Genomic DNA, 20,775 nt, shown 5'->3' on the forward strand with positions numbered 1-20,775 from the left:
CGTGGGGAACTCAGTTAGAGAGATACCAATCGTTATATAAAGCCTCAACACTGACCTACGACGTCGCCAACTCTGGGCAACAAAGATCAAAAGCTCGTTGCCACATTATAGGCCAACAGACCTGTGACTTGGCCACGAGATCTCCACTGCCCACAAGATGCGACGTTACAAGTCAGCTCAGGCCTTCTACGACGATCAGTCTCGGTTGGAGAGAATCACTTAGAACCGAGACGCCCAGACTTTGGCGGGCCTCATTGGTCTTATTGGTTTGTGTGTGTAATTAAACTCTTTGTCATCTTTAGAAACATTTCTCCGCGTGCCACATTTAGAAGGGGTGACACAAGTTAGACCCTACGATATAGCACGTTTTTAATTGTCCGCCGAGACGACCCAGTTCTTGGCAAAGGCTACGGGAATCTAAAAGATTCCCAGGATGTAGCGGAACACAACTGACGTATCCAGAAATATATCTGACGATGCGTTCCGCTTGACTTGTGTTACGTGACTTGTGACTTACTCTATAATACATAACACAGAAATGGTTTAGGACACTATGCTTACATTTTTCTATTTTGATACTAAACGTAAGCTCTCTCATCCCGGATGTATAAACTAAATTGTTCTAGATATGTGTTAAGTCTTATACATGTAAGTTACTTTAAGTTACCTTTTGCATGTTTTATATGAATCTAGAACCATATTTTATAGATGCCAAGAACTGGATTGTCTCGGCTGACAAATAAAAACGTGCAATATCGTAGGGTCTAACTTGTGTCACACCTTGTAAATGTGGCATACAGACTTAATATTTATAAATTATGAATTCGATGTTATTCATATTTTTTACGGACATCTTTCAGTTTTCTTAAGTGAATTTGATTATTTATACCTTTATTGTATTAATGGATATTTTCATAATCATTTTCACAAATATAGTTTTCTATCCAGGGTTGATATAGCTGCGGACCCGGAAGAATGTACTCTGCAAAACACTTAATAATCATTTCACTTTGCCTCAACCAGCTTCTACACATCAGTGCTGAGTCAGTATTTAGTAAGTAACATTGTTTACGTCCAATATGTTTGTTATTTGTAACATTTGTTTTGTTATAAAACGATGTTGTCTATTTACAGTATTCCGTGATCCAGTTAGTATTGTAAGCCTTGCGATCTATGGGGCAGATGATGTAAAGGTCATCTGTTTCTGTGGCCCACGTTTTACGAGGGTGTCATGTGGCTAGCACAACGACCAACCGCTGTAACTTTTCCCTAACTAACGTCAGGTTCCCATTAGAAGGCGCATTGAAGAAATCTAGGAAATTTAAGCACTGGAAATTTAGGCACCGGTATTTTAGGCATCAGATATTTAGGCAAAAGAAACGAGGTCCCACCCCTCCCCTCCCACGAACACATCTTAAGGGTTAAGGTAGATGGGGACAGGGCGATTATATTTATCATCCACACTCCCCGATCAGACAGAGAATCTATCATCATATACTTTTGCTTTATTGTTAATGTGAGGCTTTGGGCTGTTTTGGTAGCATTTACTACCCTCCCCACGGACTTGAACTTACATTTACTAAGGATTTAGAAGTTGCTAAATTTTACATTATAGAGGGGAAGCGATTTAATATATAATAAACTTTTTTAAAATAATATTAACAATTAATCTTAAAGTATTCACATTAGTAGCAAATTATTTACACAAAATGCTTAATTATAAATACCAAATTATCACCAATTAACCTTAAGGGTTCGTGGTGGAGGTGGAGCGATAAGCAAGGAATCATCTCTACCTCCCCTGCCCCGAATCATTTGATGACTACATTATAGTACGACTCTTCATCCGGAGCCATTTTTTTTCCGCTGCATTCTCATGATTGTAATTTTTCCCCGTTTTGTCAGCTATTCGTTTGTATCATGAAAATGCAGTTAAAAATTGTTACTAGTTGGTGTTTCTGGTGTCATCAATATTCCATAGTCTAAGGATAAAATAAAGGCTACCTTAAAAGGTCGCTATTAAGTTAAAGAGTGCCTAATTTTCCAGTGCTAATTTTCCGCCTTGTCAAAAAGTGCCTAAATTTCCGGGTGACTAAATTTCCAGACACTGCCATAAAGATCCCGAAATTAAAAAATCCCAGTCTTTACTAGGATTCAAACTCGGGACCAGAGGCGTAGTGAGGGGAGGGGCAAGGGGGCAAAATGCCCCGGGCGCCAACTTCAGGGGGACGTCTTACACCATCTATGTTTCTAAGAGATTTTCATGGAAGATTGATTGGGGGGGGGGGGTGCGAATAATGTACCTTGATCCGGGCGCACGTTTTGCTCACTACGCCTCTGTAGGTACAGTAGGTAAAAGCCTTTGTTCTCTTCTTTCTGTTCCCCCCCCCCCCACCATACACTCGGCTGTTTATTGAAACGAAGCTGTGTAGATTTAAACCACTAGAACGAATAGGAAGCGTTAGCAGTTCACAGATATGGGCTTGTGACCGCAATACTTAACATGGGTTACATGCATGGTTGGCTGTGTTTGTGTGAGAGCATTGATATGTGACGAATTGTGTCTATCTATCTATCTATCTATCTATCTATCTATCTATCTATCTATCAGTCTATCTACCTATCTATCTGTCTGTCTATCTAACATCTATATATCTATTTAACATCTATCTATCTATCTATCTATCTATCTATCTATCTATCTATCTAACATCTATCTATCTATCTAACATCTATCTATCTATCTATCTATCTATCTATCTATCTATCTATCTATCTATCTATCTATCTAACATCTATATATCTATTTAACATCTATCTATCTATCTATCTATCTATCTATCTATCTATCTATCTATCTATCTATCTATCTATCTATCTATCTATCTATCTATCTATCTAACATCTATATATCTATTTAACATCTATCTATCTATCTATCTATCTATCTATCTATCTATCTATCTATCTATCTAACATCTATCTATCTATCTAACATCTATATATATATATATATATATATATATATATATATATATATATATATATATATATATATATATCTAACATCTATATATCTATTTAACATCTATCTATCTATCTATCTATCTAACATCTATCTATCTATCCATCTATCTATCTAACATCTATCTATCTATCTATCTATCTATCTATCTATCTAGGTCTATCTTTCTATCTATCTATCTATCTATCTAGGTCTATCTATCTATCTATCTATCTATCTATCTATCTATCTATCTATCTATCTATCTATGTATCTAGGTCTATCTTTCTATCTATCTATCTATCTATCTGTCTATCTATTTATCTATCTAGGTCTATCTATCTATCTATCTATCTATCTATCTATCTATCTATCTAGGTCTAACTTTCTATCTATCTATCTATCTATCTATCTATCTATGTATCTAGGTCTATCTTTCTATCTATCTATCTGTCTATCTATCTATCTATCTAGGTCTATCTATCTATCTATCTATCTATCAAGGTCTAACTTTCTATCTATCTATCTATCTATCTATCTATCACAGATAGTTTATCCATACTTATTTTCTAACGCAATTCTCTCTGTGTAAAAGAGACCTATTAAAGTGTCACCATGTCATTCCCTCCCTCTCTCCAGTCATTTGTCTCATCTCACCCTTCTTACTCTTCCAAAATAGTTTTCACTCCAAATTCTCTTCTCTCTGTCTCTTTCTTTCTTTTTCTTTCTTTCTCTATTTCTCTTTCCATTTCTCTCTCTCCTTCTCTTTCGCTCTCTCTCTTTCTCTCTCTCTCTTTCTATCTTTTTATCTCTCTCTGTCTCTCTTTCTCTCTGTCTCTCTCTCTTTCTCTCTCATGTTTGTTTTCTCTCTCTTTTTCTCTCTTTCCCTCTCTCTTTCTCTTCTTTCTTTCTCTATGTTTCTCTCGTTCTCTATCTTTCTCTCTCTCTCTCTCTATCTCTCTCTCTGTTTCTCTCTGTCTTGTTATTTCTCTTTTTTTTCTCTTTCCCTTTCTCTCTCTCTGTTTTCTCTCTTTTTTCTTTCTCTCTCTCTCTCTCTCTCTTTCTCTCTCTCTTTCTCTCTCTCTTTCTCTTTCTATCTCTCTCTTTCCCTATCTCTCTTTCTCTCTCTCTTTCTCTCTCTCTTTCCCTCTCTCTCTTTCTCTCTCTTTCTCTCTCACTCTCTTTCACTGTCTCTCTTTGCTTGTCTCCATGGGAAGAAAGAGTTGAGAAATAAAGAGTCGCAATAAATCTAAAAATAGATCTGGAGTCACAACGTTTATTGCTATTTACGTGTGAATGTGTGTGTGTGTGTGTGTGTGTGTGAGAGAGAGAGAGAGAGGGAGAGAGAGAGAGAACATATCCACTGTTCTGAAATGTTACTATCCAGTTTCATAGTTACAATGTAACAGATCTCTTTGCTGTTGCAATGCAAGCTTGACTCCAAGTCTCCAACAAACAAAACTGGCTACCTCGCAGTTGCTTTCCCTGTCTCTGGTCTTATTTCTTCCATGCACCGTAAAGGATTGCAGACCTTTCGATCGATAGGGCAGATGATGTAAATGTCATCTGTTTCTGTTGCCGACGGACAAAGAGGGCGTTATATGGCCATCTCAACGACCAACACCAACTAATGACATGTATCCATTAGAGTTGGGTCGACCAAGTCCCGAAGTTCAAGATCGAACCCTAGACTCCTCGTTGCGAAAGCCAAGCGCTTCACCATTCAACCAACCCGCCCTCCCCCACCCAATAGTTATTTTGTTTATTGGTAAATATATTTGTGTATAGGCCTACTTGCGTGTGAAAGAGAGAAAGAGAGAGAGAGAGAGAGATAAAGAGAAATAACGATATGAAGTTTATCAGCACCTCAAATCACTTTAGAGAGAAGACTCAAAAGTAAAGTAGCAATTACACATAAAACACTGAACAAGAGGCTAAGTACGCTTGAACTCAACTTGGTTTGGCTATCTATGAAGGGTGCTCGAGGTTCGACACCCGACTCGGGCAGAGTTATGTTTACTGAGCGCCTATAGGCAGCACGGAAAAACCTTCTTTCAGATACCCCCTTCCCCCACTGGTCTACAAATGACATTGGATCACAGCGCTCTGAGCATGCTATAAACATGAAAGTAGCGCTATATAAAAAAAAAGCTATAATAATAATAATAAAAACAAAATCTAATAAAACACTCAGAAAGACACAAAGATAAAGGCACATTCCTCGTCCCATATGCCAGGACACATTTCTACAAATGCTCCTTCTTCCCTAGTGCTATTAGAGCATGGAATTGGTTGCCTGAGCCAGCCAGGAAAACCTATGACTTGGCAAAATAGAAGTCATTGGTTAACATGCATGACTGAATGCATGACGCGTAGTGCGCAATCATCTTTTTTTGAAGTAACGTCTGTATTATATAAGATAAGATAAGAAGATAACAGATTATCAAATGACATTCTTAGCCCGTACACGTATATGTTTTATCAATTTCACATATTTGTTTAAGATCTATGTATCTCAACTCAGTGACATCTTATTATCTTATCTCTTTCTTATCACTGTAGATCAGCCGTGTGGCTACTCTATCGGTCTTGTCCACGTGTTCTCATTTGCTCATACATGTGTTTAAGTTCTGAGACTCTCTTGGATACTCTGATCGCAATCTGTGTCTTAAGTAGGACACTACTCATTGAGTCAATTGTTTCTCCACAATATTCTGGCATATCGGAGGCGGGGTGGCTGAGTATTAACTCTTTCTCTCCGTAATTATTTTCCACGTTTTGATGGAATTCTTCATTTTGTCATTAGTATTTTTTCCCCTGTCATGGTTAAGCTTGAATAACTTTCGCGTTTGTCACAAGAAAGTATTTTTATATAACACAAAGTTAACTCTTTCTCTCCATAATTATTTACCACATTCTGGTAGAATCAACGTTGGTATCGATAGTTAGGAGAGAAAGAGTTAAGTATATAAAATCTAATTTAATTTAATGAGGCCAAATCAACGATGGTATCGTCAATTAAGAGAAAAAAAGAGTTAAATCTCTTGCCCATTACTCTTCCTGGAAAGACTGGGATTCTTAATTTTCTGAATCGTAGGGCCCCTCTGAGTCCACCGATCTAGTGGGTACTTTACATCAGTTGGGGAAACGTCAAGGCCGTTGGGCTTTGTGTTGTCCTATTGAACGCCAGGTCTGAAAGAACTTTACTTACTTTACACAAAGGAGGCGCGGTGGCTGAGTGGTAAGGCGCTAGGCTTCCGAGTCCGTGGTTCGAATCTTGGTGAAGACTGGGATTTTTATTTTGGTTTTTTTTCGGGCGCCTCTGAGTCCATCCAGCTCTAATGGGTACCTGGCATTAGTAAAGGCGGTTTGTCGTTGTGCTGGTCACATGACATCCTCGTTAACCGTAGGCCAAAGAAACAGATGACATTTGCATCTTCTGCCTATAGACCAAAAGGTCTAAAAGGGAAACTTTCCTTTACTTTAGTACACAAAGAAATGAAACAGTGTTTATATATACATATAGTTCATCTATCGTTCTATCGTGGTGCTGAGGGCTTTGCACTGGCTTTTTTTTTCTCTTCATGTGGCTGGTGAGACCAATGTGAGCCCGGAATGTTTTGCTGCACACTGGGCAGGTTATTCCAGCTGGAGCTAGTGTCATTAGAGTTGCTTTTTTTCTCTGAATCTTTTCTTCTGCCAGCTCTGTTTTCTTGTCCTCTGCAATTTGTGCGGCAGTTTTCACAGCGCGACACCATGATGCTCTGTCATGTGCTTCCTTTTCCCAGGTGGCTGGGTCAATGCTGAACGCTTTCAGAGAAGCTTTGAGGGCATCCCTGAGATGTTTTCTTTTTCATCTTTGTGAGCGCTCTCCTTCCCTAAATTAACAGGAGTCGTTTAGGGATGCGGGGGTCTTCCATTCTGCAGATGTGGCCTACCAATCGGAGTTGGGACTGCATCAGGATTGTGCAGATTTCAGAATAACGATGATAATGATGATTAAAGAAACTAACCAACAGTGTACAATGACTCTCTAACTTCACTTTTTCACTAACTTGATTAGCGACGTCCCAACCCTTAAATGTTTCCGTACCTTAAAGCTTTTAAAATATTTTTCTTACTATCTTAGTATCAATCTTGACCTTCACCTTGAACTATATTTTCATGTATCTGCAAAAAAAAATTATTTTCTAGAAGATTCTGTCTGGCATTTATTTCCCGCCTCTTGTAGCATGACCTGAAATGACCTGATTTTAAGGACAGTTTTTCTTGTGCTGTCATACACCAGTGACCGGCCTTGAACTTCTCGTCCATTCTGCACGCGTAAATGTGAACAAGAAAAGTGTCGGAAGAAATAACTTAAGTTTCCTTAAAACGAATCATTTCCCAAACTAAAACAATCGTCCCTTACCATAATTCATGTGTACAAATTGTAAGAGTGACGTCCCCTAAAACCGCCATGTTAAAAATATAAATAACTTTTGTTTCGCTCCATTTTTTTTTAAAGGATTGTTCGCTAACCCAGCAAGCAAGGTCAAGGCCACACAAGGCGCAGAAGATACTGAAGAGCAGAAAGGCAGAGAACAAAACGTAGACAGATTTGGACAAAGTCGTGTAGCAACGATCGAGGTCGCCACTGCGCCCTTTCTAAGATCCACTGAGCCCCCAGAACAAATTTGGTCCAACCATGAACACTACGTGGCGCCCGAGGTCATGTTTGTGCTGCCGACACCGTTGGCATCCTCTAGCTGGCCTCCGCCGGGTAAAGAGCCCGCCGACGAGGATGATCTCCTCCTGGAAGAGCAGCTGAGCGACAGAGAGGGGAATGAGGAGCTCATAAGAGCTTTGACCAACACGAAGACCACCCTGTCACGTGACGCAGCCAATGTCTTGACCACGGAAGAGGCTGACATTGGGTTGGCTGAAACTCTAACCCAGTCAAGTCTAGAGAAGCATGGCAGATTTCGAAGAGAGGTGTGTTCGGGCGAAAGTGGTAGCGGAAGTGGTAGCGGTGATTTGACAGGTAATTTAGTAACTCTCGTGATTCTTTTTTTATGATTATCTTTGTCCGATTAATTTTTATTCATGTACAGGCCTACCAATTAAACTTCAACATTTTTTTCTCTTTCTAATTGTATACATTTTGTTGGTGTGATTGCCACATCGTATATCTCGTAATCATTCATTTTTCTCATTAGCGTGAGATTTAATACCTGAATGATGTATAGGAACTTGTTTTGCGTCGATTAGCCTACTTTGTGGACTTGAAGACAGTTACAATAGGAATTCAAGCTTGTCGGCTGGTAAAGGCTCCTGCAAAATCACTAATATCTAGTGGAAGCTTTGGGCTTTCATAGGAAATAAAGACAGATCCTTCCGAAAGAGTCCCAATGTCAAGGACCTCGTTCGTGCACGTACACTTGTGTCTATGACAGAGGACATTGGACAACCTAGTGGTCGTCAAGTTCGGACAGTTTCGGAACAATGTTGACCATAATTGTTGTGTAAATCGTAAACTTGCGGTTTTTTTTTGTCGTATGTGTTGTTGGCAATGTAATCTCGTCTACTGAAAAAAATGTCATTAGCCAATATTTTATTCCTCTTTCTTTCTTTCTTTCTTTCTCTCTTTATATTTTCCATTGTTACTCTTTTGATCTTTTTCTTCTTCTTTCATTATCTCAATTTGTTTGTCAGATGTTTTTTTTTTGTTTTTTCATAACAAAGCTTAGGCCTATATATCAACTCACTCTGTCTGTCTGGTACACGCGATTTCTCCCACTTCCCATTCTCGGATCAAGTTGAAACTTTGCACAAATTATTCATTGTCCCAACAAAAACACGAATCAATGAAAACATACATTAATTAATTAGTGGCAATGAATTAATTTTGTTTTAGAAATAGATAGGAAATAAATCTTACAGTATTAAGATATATGACTGTAAATGTACAGTTCTTTTCCTTATCTAAGCATTGTTTCTTTGAAAAGAATAATGGATATTGCTTGGTTTTTTTTTTTTCTCTGTAGTATCCATCCAACTGACACTGAACGGAACTGTTGTGCGCACAGATCAGTTCTCTACCAGCTTGGCCAGTGCTGTAAGTTCAAGAAACATAACTCTTGGGGCTCGAATTTATGCCGTACAAATTTTAAAAAAATAATGCATTTAAAAAGTTACCACTTAACCTTCACTCAGATCTCTCTTCTTTCTGCCCCCCCCCCCTTTCAATTTTTCTCCCAACTGGTTCAGATAAGTGATAGGGTGGCTGCTTGGTCGTGCGGTTTGCGCTCTGGACTGTCGCTCGGATTTATCGAGGGTCCCGTGCTCAAACCCTGCCCGGTCCCATCCCCCGTCGTCCTGTGGGAGGTTTGGACTCGGAAGTAAATTATTTTCAACTCTAAAAGAACATTCGATACATGTAAAACATTTTACAAACATTTTATCACATTGAGAAAAAGCTATTAGCATGAAATTGGCTAAAACAAAAACCATTTGTAAGAAAATTCTGATCGCTCAGATTTATTATTGTTAGTCTAGATCTATTACAAATTTAATTACATGACTGATCCAAACAACTACACTTAATGTAAGATTAATTTTTATTAAAAGAATTTTTTTATCAATAGGCCCTATATTTCTCTAGTTGTAAGTACGTGATTAAGGTTTTTATTCAAAAAGTCGTTTACCATGTCGATATACTTATTTAGTCTAAATCAAATGACATTACATTTTACTTAAAATAAACTCCAACCATTGTATTGTACAGAAATGAATTTAATACAAATAGGAAAAAAAAAAGAAAAGTACCCCTTTTAGACCTTGCTATCTGTGGGGCAGATAATGTAAAGGTATTCTGTGGCTCGTGTTTAATAAGCAGGGTGTCATGTGGCCAGCACAACGACCAACCGATTTCACTTTCACAAAGTAGTGTCAGGTACCCATTAGAGCTGGGTGGACTTAGAGGCACCCAAAGATCCCGAAATTCAAAATCCAATTCGTCATGGAGATTCGAACCCTAGACCCCCCTACCACTCAGCCACAATTACGCCGATATCACTTTTACTAATCATTATTACTATTAGTATTTTTAGCAGTAAGATATATAACAAACTAATATTCCAATTTGATTAGATTAACACAAATAGGAAAATCACTAAACTTAGAGACACTTTAGGACAAAAGAATAAAAAGTAAAGTAGCTATAGTACATAAAATATTGAACCATAATTTACAAATATAAGAACAAAACCTAATGAAATTCTCAGAAAGACACTAAAATAGAGGCACATTTCTTATTAGAACAAATTCGTACAAGTGCTCCTTCTTCCCTAGTGCCATTAGAGAATGAAATGGGTTGCCTGAGCTATCCAGGAAAACCAACGACTTGGCAGAGTTTAAGTCATTGATTAACATGCATGATTAGATTGACCATTCGAAATTCATAAGACGTAATTATCTTCTTTTTGAAGTAGCATCTGTAATCTATAAGATAAGATAAGATAAGATGTAGACATGGAATGCATGTATATTTGTGTTTCATAGTTGTTTTTTTCAATTTATTCACTTTGATTTTAAAAGTAGAAATGACATTGCATTAGTTCTTTGCAGGTTCCTCGATCAACCTAAAAATGTTGGCCAAATTTAATTTTTGTCTTTTTTTTCTTTGGCCAGGTAAAACAACGGCTATCAACAACGCTGAAAGCTGAACTATGTGTTGTACCAAACATCCATGCCATCGAGGATATTAAATATATGTAAGTAAGCCATATACACTTGAATAGGAATCAAAGTGTAGGCTAGATTAAGTGCTAAAAGTGAAGACTAGATTAAGTGCTAAAAGTGAAGACTCGATTAAGTGATAAGAGTGAAGACTAGATTAAGAGCTAAAAGTGAAGTATAGACATTAAAGTGCTAAAATTAAAGACTAGATTAAATGCTAAACGGGAAGACTAGATTAAGTGCTAAAAGTGAAGACTAGATTAAGTGCTAAACGTGAAGACTAGATTAAGTGCTAAAAGTGAAGACTAGATTAAGTGCTAAAAGTGAAGACTAGATTAAATGCTAAAAGTGAAGACTAGATTAAGTGATAAAAGTGAAGACTAGCTTAAAAGTGCTAAAAGTGAAGACTAGACAAAGTGCTAAAAGTGAAGACTAGACAAAGTGCTAAAAGTGAAGACTAGATTAAGTGATAAAAGTGAAGACTAGACAAAGTGCTAAAAGTGAAGAATAGATTCAGTGCTAAAAGTGAAGACTAGATTGAAAGTGCTAAAAGTGAAGACTAGACAAAGTGCTAAAAGTGAAGACTAGACAAAGTGCTAAAAGTGAAGACTAGATTCACTGCTAAAAGTGAAGACTAGCTTAAAAGTGATAAAAGTGAAGACTAGACAAAGTGCTAAAAGTGAACACTAGCTTAAGAGCTAAAAGTGAAGACTAGACATTAACTGATAAAAGTGAAGACTAGGTTAAATGCTAAAAGTGAAGACTAGATTAAGGGATAAAAGTGAACACTAGATTAAGTGCTAAAAGTGAATACTTGACTAAGTGCTAAGCTAGATTATTGTCTCCCACTTCTCAGTCTCAGTGTGGCGACCGAATGGAAGTAGTCTTTCAACCTTCACCGATCCCTTAGTCATGGGTTTGGGGCACCACGCGAGACTTGTTATCCATCTTTCCCCATTCCTCTCTGTCTTTTGCCTTGTATAGAACCTCTTTCAATAGCAGGCCTGTCCTTTTTTGTTGTTGTTGTCTGCCCATCGCTTTCTCTGTCTGCCTCTTCTTTTTTTCCCTGGTACAGTTCCCTGAAGGAAGGTATTTGAACACTCAGAAGACATTATAATATGGCCATTAAGTTTTAGTTTCCATATTTTTTAAAAATAAGTTAGCAGGTCATCGTGGGTTCCAATCGCTGTAGTAACCCCCTGTCTCTAGTCTCTTCATTTGTGATGCGGTCTTCAAATGTGATACCTAGGATCTTTCTGTAGCATCTCGATTCCATTGCTAGGATCCTCCTCTCTAGTTCTGTAGTCAGCGTTCAAGACACACAAGCTTACAAAAATTTGGCCATGACCAGGGAGCGCTCCAGTCTGACTTTGGTGTTAAAAGCTATGTTTTTGTCATTTCTTATTGTTTTGAGTTTTCCCAGCGCTGCTGTGGACTGTGCAATTCGGGCCAGTAATTCGCGTTTGGTTCCCTCATCTGAGACAATAGCTCCGAGGTATTTAAAACTACTGACACTTGTCAGCTTTCACCTCAGTGCTGATTCTCCTATTAAAGTCCTGTTGGCTATTGGTCATAATTTGGGTGTTTTCGGCATTGATTTGCACACTATATGCTGTGAAATTTCATTTTGTGGCATCACCAAGTCAGCTAATTCTGCCTCTCTCCCTGTCAGACCATCTATGTCGTCAGCTAAACGAAAGAAAAGAACTCATTAGAGGAGACAATTGGACCAATAGGGAAGCAAAACAGAAGCCTCGATGTGGTGTCTAAAGACCAAGTTTAAAACACTGGTGGGGATGAAAGAGAGGCCAAATAATCATGTCATTATCCACACATCGGTCCTCAATGGACCTCATTCACCAATCGTAAACAAACAACATTTAGTCACGTGATCATATTGATAAAACAAGGGGGGAAAAAAACTGTCACGTGACAGCCATCATGACTTAAACATGATGTCGTAAATTATATAGAAGAGATAGAGCACCACGTGGCTAAATATTGTTTGTTTACGGTTGGTGAATGAGGTCCATTAGCTGATTTATAGTGGAAATCCGCACGTTTAATGTTAGCCTAGCAGAGGGCAAGAATAGGCCTATTGGGGAGTTTCCTTAATGCACTCGTGTAATGAAACAACAAATACTAATATACCAATAGCATGGCTTTATTCGACAAAGTTAGACTACAGTAAGTAATGAACTCTGTGTAATGATACAACAAATACTAGTATACCAATAGCATGGCTTTATTCGACAAAGTTAGACTACAGTAAGTAATGAACTCTGTGTAATGATACAACAAATACTAGTATACCAATAACATGGCTTTATTCGACAAAGTTAGACTACAGTAAGTAATGAACTCTGTGTAATGATACAACAAATACTAGTATACCAATAACATGGCTTTATTCGACAAAATTAGACTACAGTAAACAGTGAATGAAACCAGCACGTCTCGCATAACACTGATGCAGTACTACACACACACACACACACACACACTGGACAAGAAACACACACACTGGACATGAAACACACACACTGGACATAAAACACACACACTGGGCATGAAACACACACACTGAACATGACCTTCTGACACGCTGGACGCACGCAGAAAATCAACTCATTTACACTACACTCTGCCTTCAGCCTTGGCTCTCACCAGAGCGTCCTAGGAAACAAGCCATCGGTCTTAGGGATGTAAAATTAATGTTTGATTTCCTCTCAGACAGAACAGTTAGGGGCTTCTATGGAAATTCCAAAAGTCCTTGACTCAACTCTTGCGACGCTGCATGATTAGATTGACACATGAAACGCGTAGGTCGTAATTATTATTATTATTATTATTATTGAAGTAACTTCTGTAATATATGTTAAGATAAGATAAGACACTTGCAAAGATCATGTCTCTATTGTTAATCAAACTATTTGAAAGGTTGCAGCATTTCATGGTGTGTTGAGTGTTGACCGTAGTGTGTCCGCAGAAAGATTCATGCAATTAAAATAACTTCTTCGTTAAAAGCTAACTTCTTCTTCTTATATAATACAGACGTTACTTCAAAAAAGAAGATGATTACGTCCTACGCGTCATGCATTTAGTCATGCATATTAACCAATGACTTAAATTCTGCCAAGTCACTGGTTTTCCTGGCTAGCTCAGGCAACCCATTCCATGCTCTAATAGCACTAGGGAAGAAGGAGTATTTGTACAAATTTGTCCTAGCATATGGGACGAGGAATGTGCCTTTATCTTTGTGTCTTTCTGAGTATTTTATTAAATTTTGTTTTTGTATTTGAAGATTATGGTTCAGTGTTTTATGTATGATTGCTACTTTACTTTTGAGCCTTCTGTCCTGAAGGCTTTCTAAAAATATAATACAGACGTTACTTCAAAATAGAAGAAGATTACGTCCTACGCGTCATGCATTTAGTCATGCATATTAACCAATGACTTAAATTCTGCCAAGTCACTGGTTTTCCTGGCTAGCTCAGCATAGAGCCAATCTTATTACACTCGGAAAATCTTATCAAACTTATCCAAGTCATTAATTTAAAAAAAATGTTTTTTAAAACCAAAGTTATACTTTCTTTAAACACTCCCCTAACAAAATGTTGTTGTTGTTTTTTCGATTTGTAACTTATATAGGCCTAATATGCATTTATGTAGGTTTTTTTTATAGGCCTACTTATTGGTCCGTGGGTAAATCCCGACTACATAAAGGGGTCCCCTGATCAAAAACGTTTGAGAACCACTGGTTTATTTAATTTAAATGTGGGTTTTTAGTTGATTTTTATTTAAATGGTAGCTTTTGAATGGCTGACTGGTCAGTGGTATGCTCTCTGGACTGTCATATTGATGGTCCCGAGTTCGTATCCTGCCAGCCACCACCCCAAGCCGTCCTGCCGAGGTTAGGGCTAGGATTAACTAATCATCAATTGACTTCATAGGATGTAGGCTACTAATCATCAATTGACCTCATATGATGTACTAATCATCAATTGACTTCCTAGGATGTACTAATCATCAATAGACTTCATAAGATGTACTAATCATCAATTGACTTCGTAGGATGTACTAATCATCAATTGACTTCATAGGATGTACTAATCATCAATTGACTTCATAAGATGTACTAATCATCAATTGACTTCCTAGGATGTACTAATCATCAATAGACTTCATAAGATGTACTAATCATCAATTGACTTCGTAGGATGTACTAATCATCAATTGACCTCATAGGATGTACTAATCATCAATTGACCTCATAGGATGTACTAATCATCAATTGACCTCATAGGATGTAATAACCATCAATTGACTTCGTAGGATGTACTAATCATCAATTGACTTCATAGGATGTACTAATCATCAATTGACCTCATAGGATGTAATAACCATCAATTGACTTCGTAGGATGTACTAATCATCAATTGACTTCATAGGATGTACTAATCATCAATTGACCTCATAGGATGTACTAATCATCAATTGACCTCATAGGATGTAATAACCATCAATTGACTTCGTAGGATGTACTAATCATCAATTGACTTCATAGGATGTACTAACCATCAATTGACTTCGTAGGATGTACTAATCATCAATAGACTTCATAAGATGTACTAATCATCAATTGACTTCGTAGGATGTACTAATCATCAATTGACTTCATAGGATGTACTAATCATCAATTGACTTCGTAGGATGTACTAATCATCAATAGACTTCATAAGATGTACTAATCATCAATTGACTTCGTAGGATGTACTAATCATCAATTGACTTCATAGGATGTACTAATCATTAATTGACTTCCTAGGATGTACTAATCATCAATAGACTTCATAAGATGTACTAATCATCAATTGACTTCGTAGGATGTACTAATCATCAATTGACTTCCTAGGATGTACTAATCATCAATTGACTTCATAAGATGTACTAATCATCAATTGACTTCCTAGGATGTACTAATCATCAATAGACTTCATAAGATGTACTAATCATCAATTGACTTCATAGGATGTACTAATCATCAATTGACTTCATAAGATGTACTAATCATCAATTGACTTCATAAGATGTACTAATCATCAATTGACTTCATAGGATGTACTAATCATCAATTGACTTCAATATTGAAGGACAGTTCGAAATATACGTAAAACGAACAAGTCAAAAGCCTCCACTTTAAACCTTATCTTAAAAATTTTTAAGTAAACTTTTTTTTTCCTTATTCAAACTTCCATGGCGTTTCACAAACAATGCCCTGCAGGACAAGATTTGTTTATTAATATTGAGAGCCATGAGAGTCACTGCTGTTGTTAAAGTAAGGTGACCAGACGTCCAGCCTTAGGCGTGACAGTCCCGCTTTGGACCTTCTGTCACGCTTTTCATAAAATGCTCGGGCTGGACGACCAATGTCCCGCTTTCGTAAAAAAAAGTCGATCAATGTCACGCTTTAATTTTAAAATATTTCTTAATCTTTAAACTATATAACTTTTAACGCTACCACCTTTCTTCTTGGTCTTTACTTCATGTTCACTTCCTAACAAACTTTTTTTTAATGCGGCCCTCGATACAAAAATGTTGCCCACTCCTGTGCTAGAGGAATGGGATTTACTTTACATTGTGGTGTATTGTAATAACGTCCAGGATGTTGAAAAAAAATATTGCTCGAAAAAAATCTGTTTTTCTTTTAAAGTCCCATAATCAACATGTGTCCCGCTTTGGCTCCCTAAATATCTGGTCACCTTAGAGCAGGGGTTCTCAACCTATGGGTCGCGACCCCTTTGGGGGTCACATGCCCATTTGTTAGGGGTCGCCTAAGACAATCTGAAATTTTTTATTTTTTTTTGTCTATTTATCATTGGAATTTATTTATTTATTTATTTTTGTCGTTTTCAACAAGCATATCTCTACCATAGTTGGTATACATTTTCATTTCTAATTTTAAAAAAGGGGGTGGGGGACATTCCGCTATAAATATAAGTTTCATAAACTATGAAACGGCCGTGAAATATAAATTTAATAAAATTAAAAAATGAGGATGACATATTAAGGAAGACTGATATTTATTTTGCTAGAGTTAGAGGATACATAGGGCACTTTGAGTTAGTGTAACATCATTGTTTGGAGGTAGACATGTTTTGTTTCATCGATAGTTACTTCTTCGAAATGAGCTTGACGCGTTCAATCTGTTCTTCTAGTTCACACTGATGTGACAAGGTTGTCGAGAGGGAAGGTTCTAAAAAGTTTTTTTTTTAATCTTCGTGAAATAGTTTTTTTTTTTTAATCAGTAAGCAAAAAATACACAGAAAATAGCCGACGTAGTAGATATTTGTGTCGCCTTGAATAATTAAATTTGTCAATGCAAGGATCAAGTAAATTATGCCTCGATGAAATTCATACGCCATACATCAGGTATAGAAATTACGGTAACGATATAATAACATTAGCCAATGTCCATTTACCTAGGCGGCACTAAGCCCACGAACGAGACAAAATTACGGTTGGGGGTCGCTGCTTAGTGGGGAATCGTAATAGGGGGTCGCGGCACTAAAAAGGTTGAGAACCGCTGCCTTAGAGGGTTTTGCTAGAAGAGGTGCTTTATTTTCTCTGGGAATAGTAGCCTGGCAATTAGTCTATTTGTTCCGATTATCTCCTAAACTAGTGTTGTTTTTAATTTTCCATAGTAAATCTTTTGCTCCTCGTTTAAAAAACTATAGAAACACAAAGTCTGCTTCGTGTATTCCCCAGTTCCAATGATACAGTCCAGTTAGATTTGACGTTTGATGGCAACAGCAGCCAGGCCTGTCACAGTCTCCAGATCACCAGCTTATTAATATCTCTGGCCAAGTCTCTAGTACAGCTTGATGCAGAGGACCACCTCTTAGTGGACAGTGTTATGTATTCAGTCAGTAATCCACAAGTTGAGGACAGCGCGAGTATTCCAGCCCGGTTTCGTGAGTATAATAATTATAAATAATAGACAAATAAGACATGCATAGTGCAGCATAGTAATTAAGTAAATAATAAGTATAGTCATTATTAATCATTATTATAGACCTAGACTCTAGATTCGATACTAGACTAGGAGTAGATGTATTATAATAGTAGCCTATATAATATAGGCCTATACAAATAAAGTTTATCTTATCTTCTTATCTTATATAATACAGACGTTACTTCAAAAAAGAAGATGATTACGTCCTACGCGTCATGCATTTAGTCATGCATATTAACCAATGACTTAAATTCTGCCAAGTCACTGGTTTTCCTGGCTAGCTCAGGCAACCCATTCCATGCTCTAATAGCACTAGGGAAGAAGGAGTATTTGTACAAATTTGTCCTAGCATATGGGACGAGGAATGTGCCTTTATCTTTGTGTCTTTCAGAGTATTTTATTAAATTTTGTTTTTGTATTTGAAGATTATGGTTCAGTGTTTTATGTATGATTGCTACTTTACTTTTGAGCCTTCTGTCCTGAAGGCTTTCTAAATTTAGTGATTTTACTAAAGGTGTTACTCTAGTCAAATGTGAATATTCGTTTGTTATGAATCGCACTGCTCTATTTTGTGTCTGTTCTAGTTTCTTAATGTTTTCTTGAGTTGAGGGGTCCCAAACAGAGGATGCATATTCTATTATTGGCCTAACCAAGGTTAAATAACATTTTAGTTTTATGTTCTTATTTGATTTATAGAAATTTCTTTTAATAAATCCTAATGCTTTGTTTGATTTTTTTGTAGTTTCATCAATATGTGGATTCCATGACAGTTTTTCATTTATTATAACACCTAGGTATTTTGCGTTTTTAGTCTGTGTTACAGGTTTGCCATGAATAAGATAAGTGGAATTAATTTGTTTTAGTTTTTTTGTTACTCTTAACAACTGACATTTTTCTGGGTGGAAATTTAAGACATGCTCCAATTTGATTCCCATTTCTGTAATTCATCTAATTCTCTTTGTAAAATATCTGTATATTATGCAATCGTCTGCAAATAATCTGACTTTTGTTCCTGAACTAATGCAATTTGGTAAATCATTTATGTAAATTATAAAGTCGATCATTTCCGCTTTTACTTTAGATATGACAGTTCAGATTCTAAACTAATTCAAGTTTTTTTTTTTACAGAAATACAGATTTGGTTAATTATATTTTTAGACACTGGGTCAGACTAAAGTAAAAGGATTAATTATAGGGGGATTAACCCATTTCTAGTAGTTAATTTAAATAGCTGACTAATTGGTACATACTACTGAAAGGAACGTAGATCTAGGATGAATAGATTATATGGTGGTAGAGACAATTATCCAGATTTTTATTGCATATGAAGATTTATGCACTCACTGCATTCTGTGAATGCAAATAGATCTATACTTAAGATTAGAATCTATATAGACTATAGTCAATATAGTATTGACCTATTATTGATTCAAAGAGTCTAGAGCTAGATTTAAATATTGTCAGATGTAGACTTCTCAGACTCCAACTTGTTTGACTTGCCTAATATCTTGATATTAATTGGCTCCAGATCTGGTTGAGATTTAATGCTGTTCTGTTAAAATCAATATCTGCCAAAAAGTTTATGATTGTATACCCTCTCCAATGTAGGTTTGTTACTTTCTCTCCTGTCTAAATAGAGCCAGCAGTGTGTATTCTGTGTTCTTATAATCATCATAGATGTGTGGAAAGCTCAACCAAAGAATGGATTTGCGAGTAAGTCATTTGATAAATTAGTATTAAAATCACTTAAAATATGTGTAGATCTAAATGAAGGTAACTAGATCTAAGCTTTAGAGAGATGTTTTATCATTTAGTTACTAAATCAACTTCAAGGCTTATTGTTTTGTTTTAGTATATAGCTGTTTTTTTTTTTTAGGTCTTACACATCTAAATCTATATATTTCTGCAAGCTAAAAAAAATCCCTAGCTGAAAAAATGCACAATGTCCAAATATCATCATCTTTACTTTGCGTATCTCTTGGAACATGATTTCAGTAAAAAACATGCCACTCTCCTCGGTCTCTTGCTAGTTTTTTAATGGTTTTCCAGCTCTTTCCTGTCCTCTCGGCTCCCAGATAGCTTACTCTATTTACTAATTGCTCTTTTTCTTTTTCAGGTTTTTCAATGAATGTAAGTATTTTTTTTTTCAATTTTTAATTTAGATTATTGATATTAAATTTATTAAAACTTGTTTCTTAAAGCATTCAGTCATAATATTTATGTTTTAATTCTTATATAATACTGTTATGTATTTCTCTGGTTCTGGCTTAATCTACTTGTAGACACACAAGTAAAATCAATGCAAAGAGCTTCACAACTCCAATTTTAGTTTTATCTAGCTTTATTTACTATAAAATCTAGCGATCTGTCACTGTATACAGGTGGTGTAGAAGTCTGTACAATATCTTGACTTCATTTTTATTCTCTGCATTCCACTTGACCATACCAAGCACCACTACCACACTACTGAACTGTTCCCAGTTGTACTAAACTGTATCCAAATCTCTACTCAACCATACTCATCACTCTTCAACTTGCATCAAGCTATTTGCAGTAAAGTACTCTCGGGGGGGGGGGGTCAATAAAGTTCAACAAAGACACCCTTAAGAGCTCCTTCAAGGAGTGTGAGATTGACATTCATGGCTGGGAGACACTAGCTCTTGATCGCTCCTCATGACATGAAGCAGTGGGTGTCAGAGTCTCAAGAAATGAGGAAAGGCAATGGACCTTTATGAAAGGATGCACATCTAAAAAAAAAAAAGGCTGAGAAAAGAAGACAGCTTCTTATAGTGAGAATTTGAGTTCCTAGGAAATGAGAAATGTGCTTTTCTTTGACTGTGAAGGAGAGAAGCTATACTGCACTTTTTAGCCAGGTGCATAGGATAGGAATATCTAAAAGTTACAAGTTAAAAGTTTCCCTTTAGCCAGAGTCTAATTAAATAATTTTATTCAGCTAGAGTTTCAATTACTAAATTTTAATTAAATAAGGGATTTATCAACTGGCTAAATAGCACTAGCCTTTCACTTATGAAGTTTT

General features: G+C 36.6%; 1 protein-coding gene across 1 annotated transcript in view; it reads left to right on the forward strand.

Moving 5' to 3' along the window:
• Positions 1-468: 468 nt before the first annotated feature.
• Positions 469-20,775, forward strand: part of LOC106073745 (uncharacterized) — an 80,151-nt gene continuing 59,844 nt past the window's right edge. Inside the window, exons 1-8 of the mRNA XM_056045599.1 lie at positions 469-648; positions 949-1,054; positions 7,512-8,027; positions 9,031-9,101; positions 10,676-10,758; positions 17,492-17,697; positions 19,376-19,451; positions 19,855-19,868. Coding sequence (XP_055901574.1) covers positions 976-1,054; positions 7,512-8,027; positions 9,031-9,101; positions 10,676-10,758; positions 17,492-17,697; positions 19,376-19,451; positions 19,855-19,868 — 1,045 coding nt within the window. The 5' untranslated portion in view covers positions 469-648; positions 949-975. The remainder of the gene's footprint in view (positions 649-948; positions 1,055-7,511; positions 8,028-9,030; positions 9,102-10,675; positions 10,759-17,491; positions 17,698-19,375; positions 19,452-19,854; positions 19,869-20,775) is intronic.

This window comes from Biomphalaria glabrata, chromosome 11 (genome assembly GCF_947242115.1).
Source record: "Biomphalaria glabrata chromosome 11, xgBioGlab47.1, whole genome shotgun sequence".
NCBI lineage: Eukaryota > Metazoa > Mollusca > Gastropoda > Planorbidae > Biomphalaria > Biomphalaria glabrata.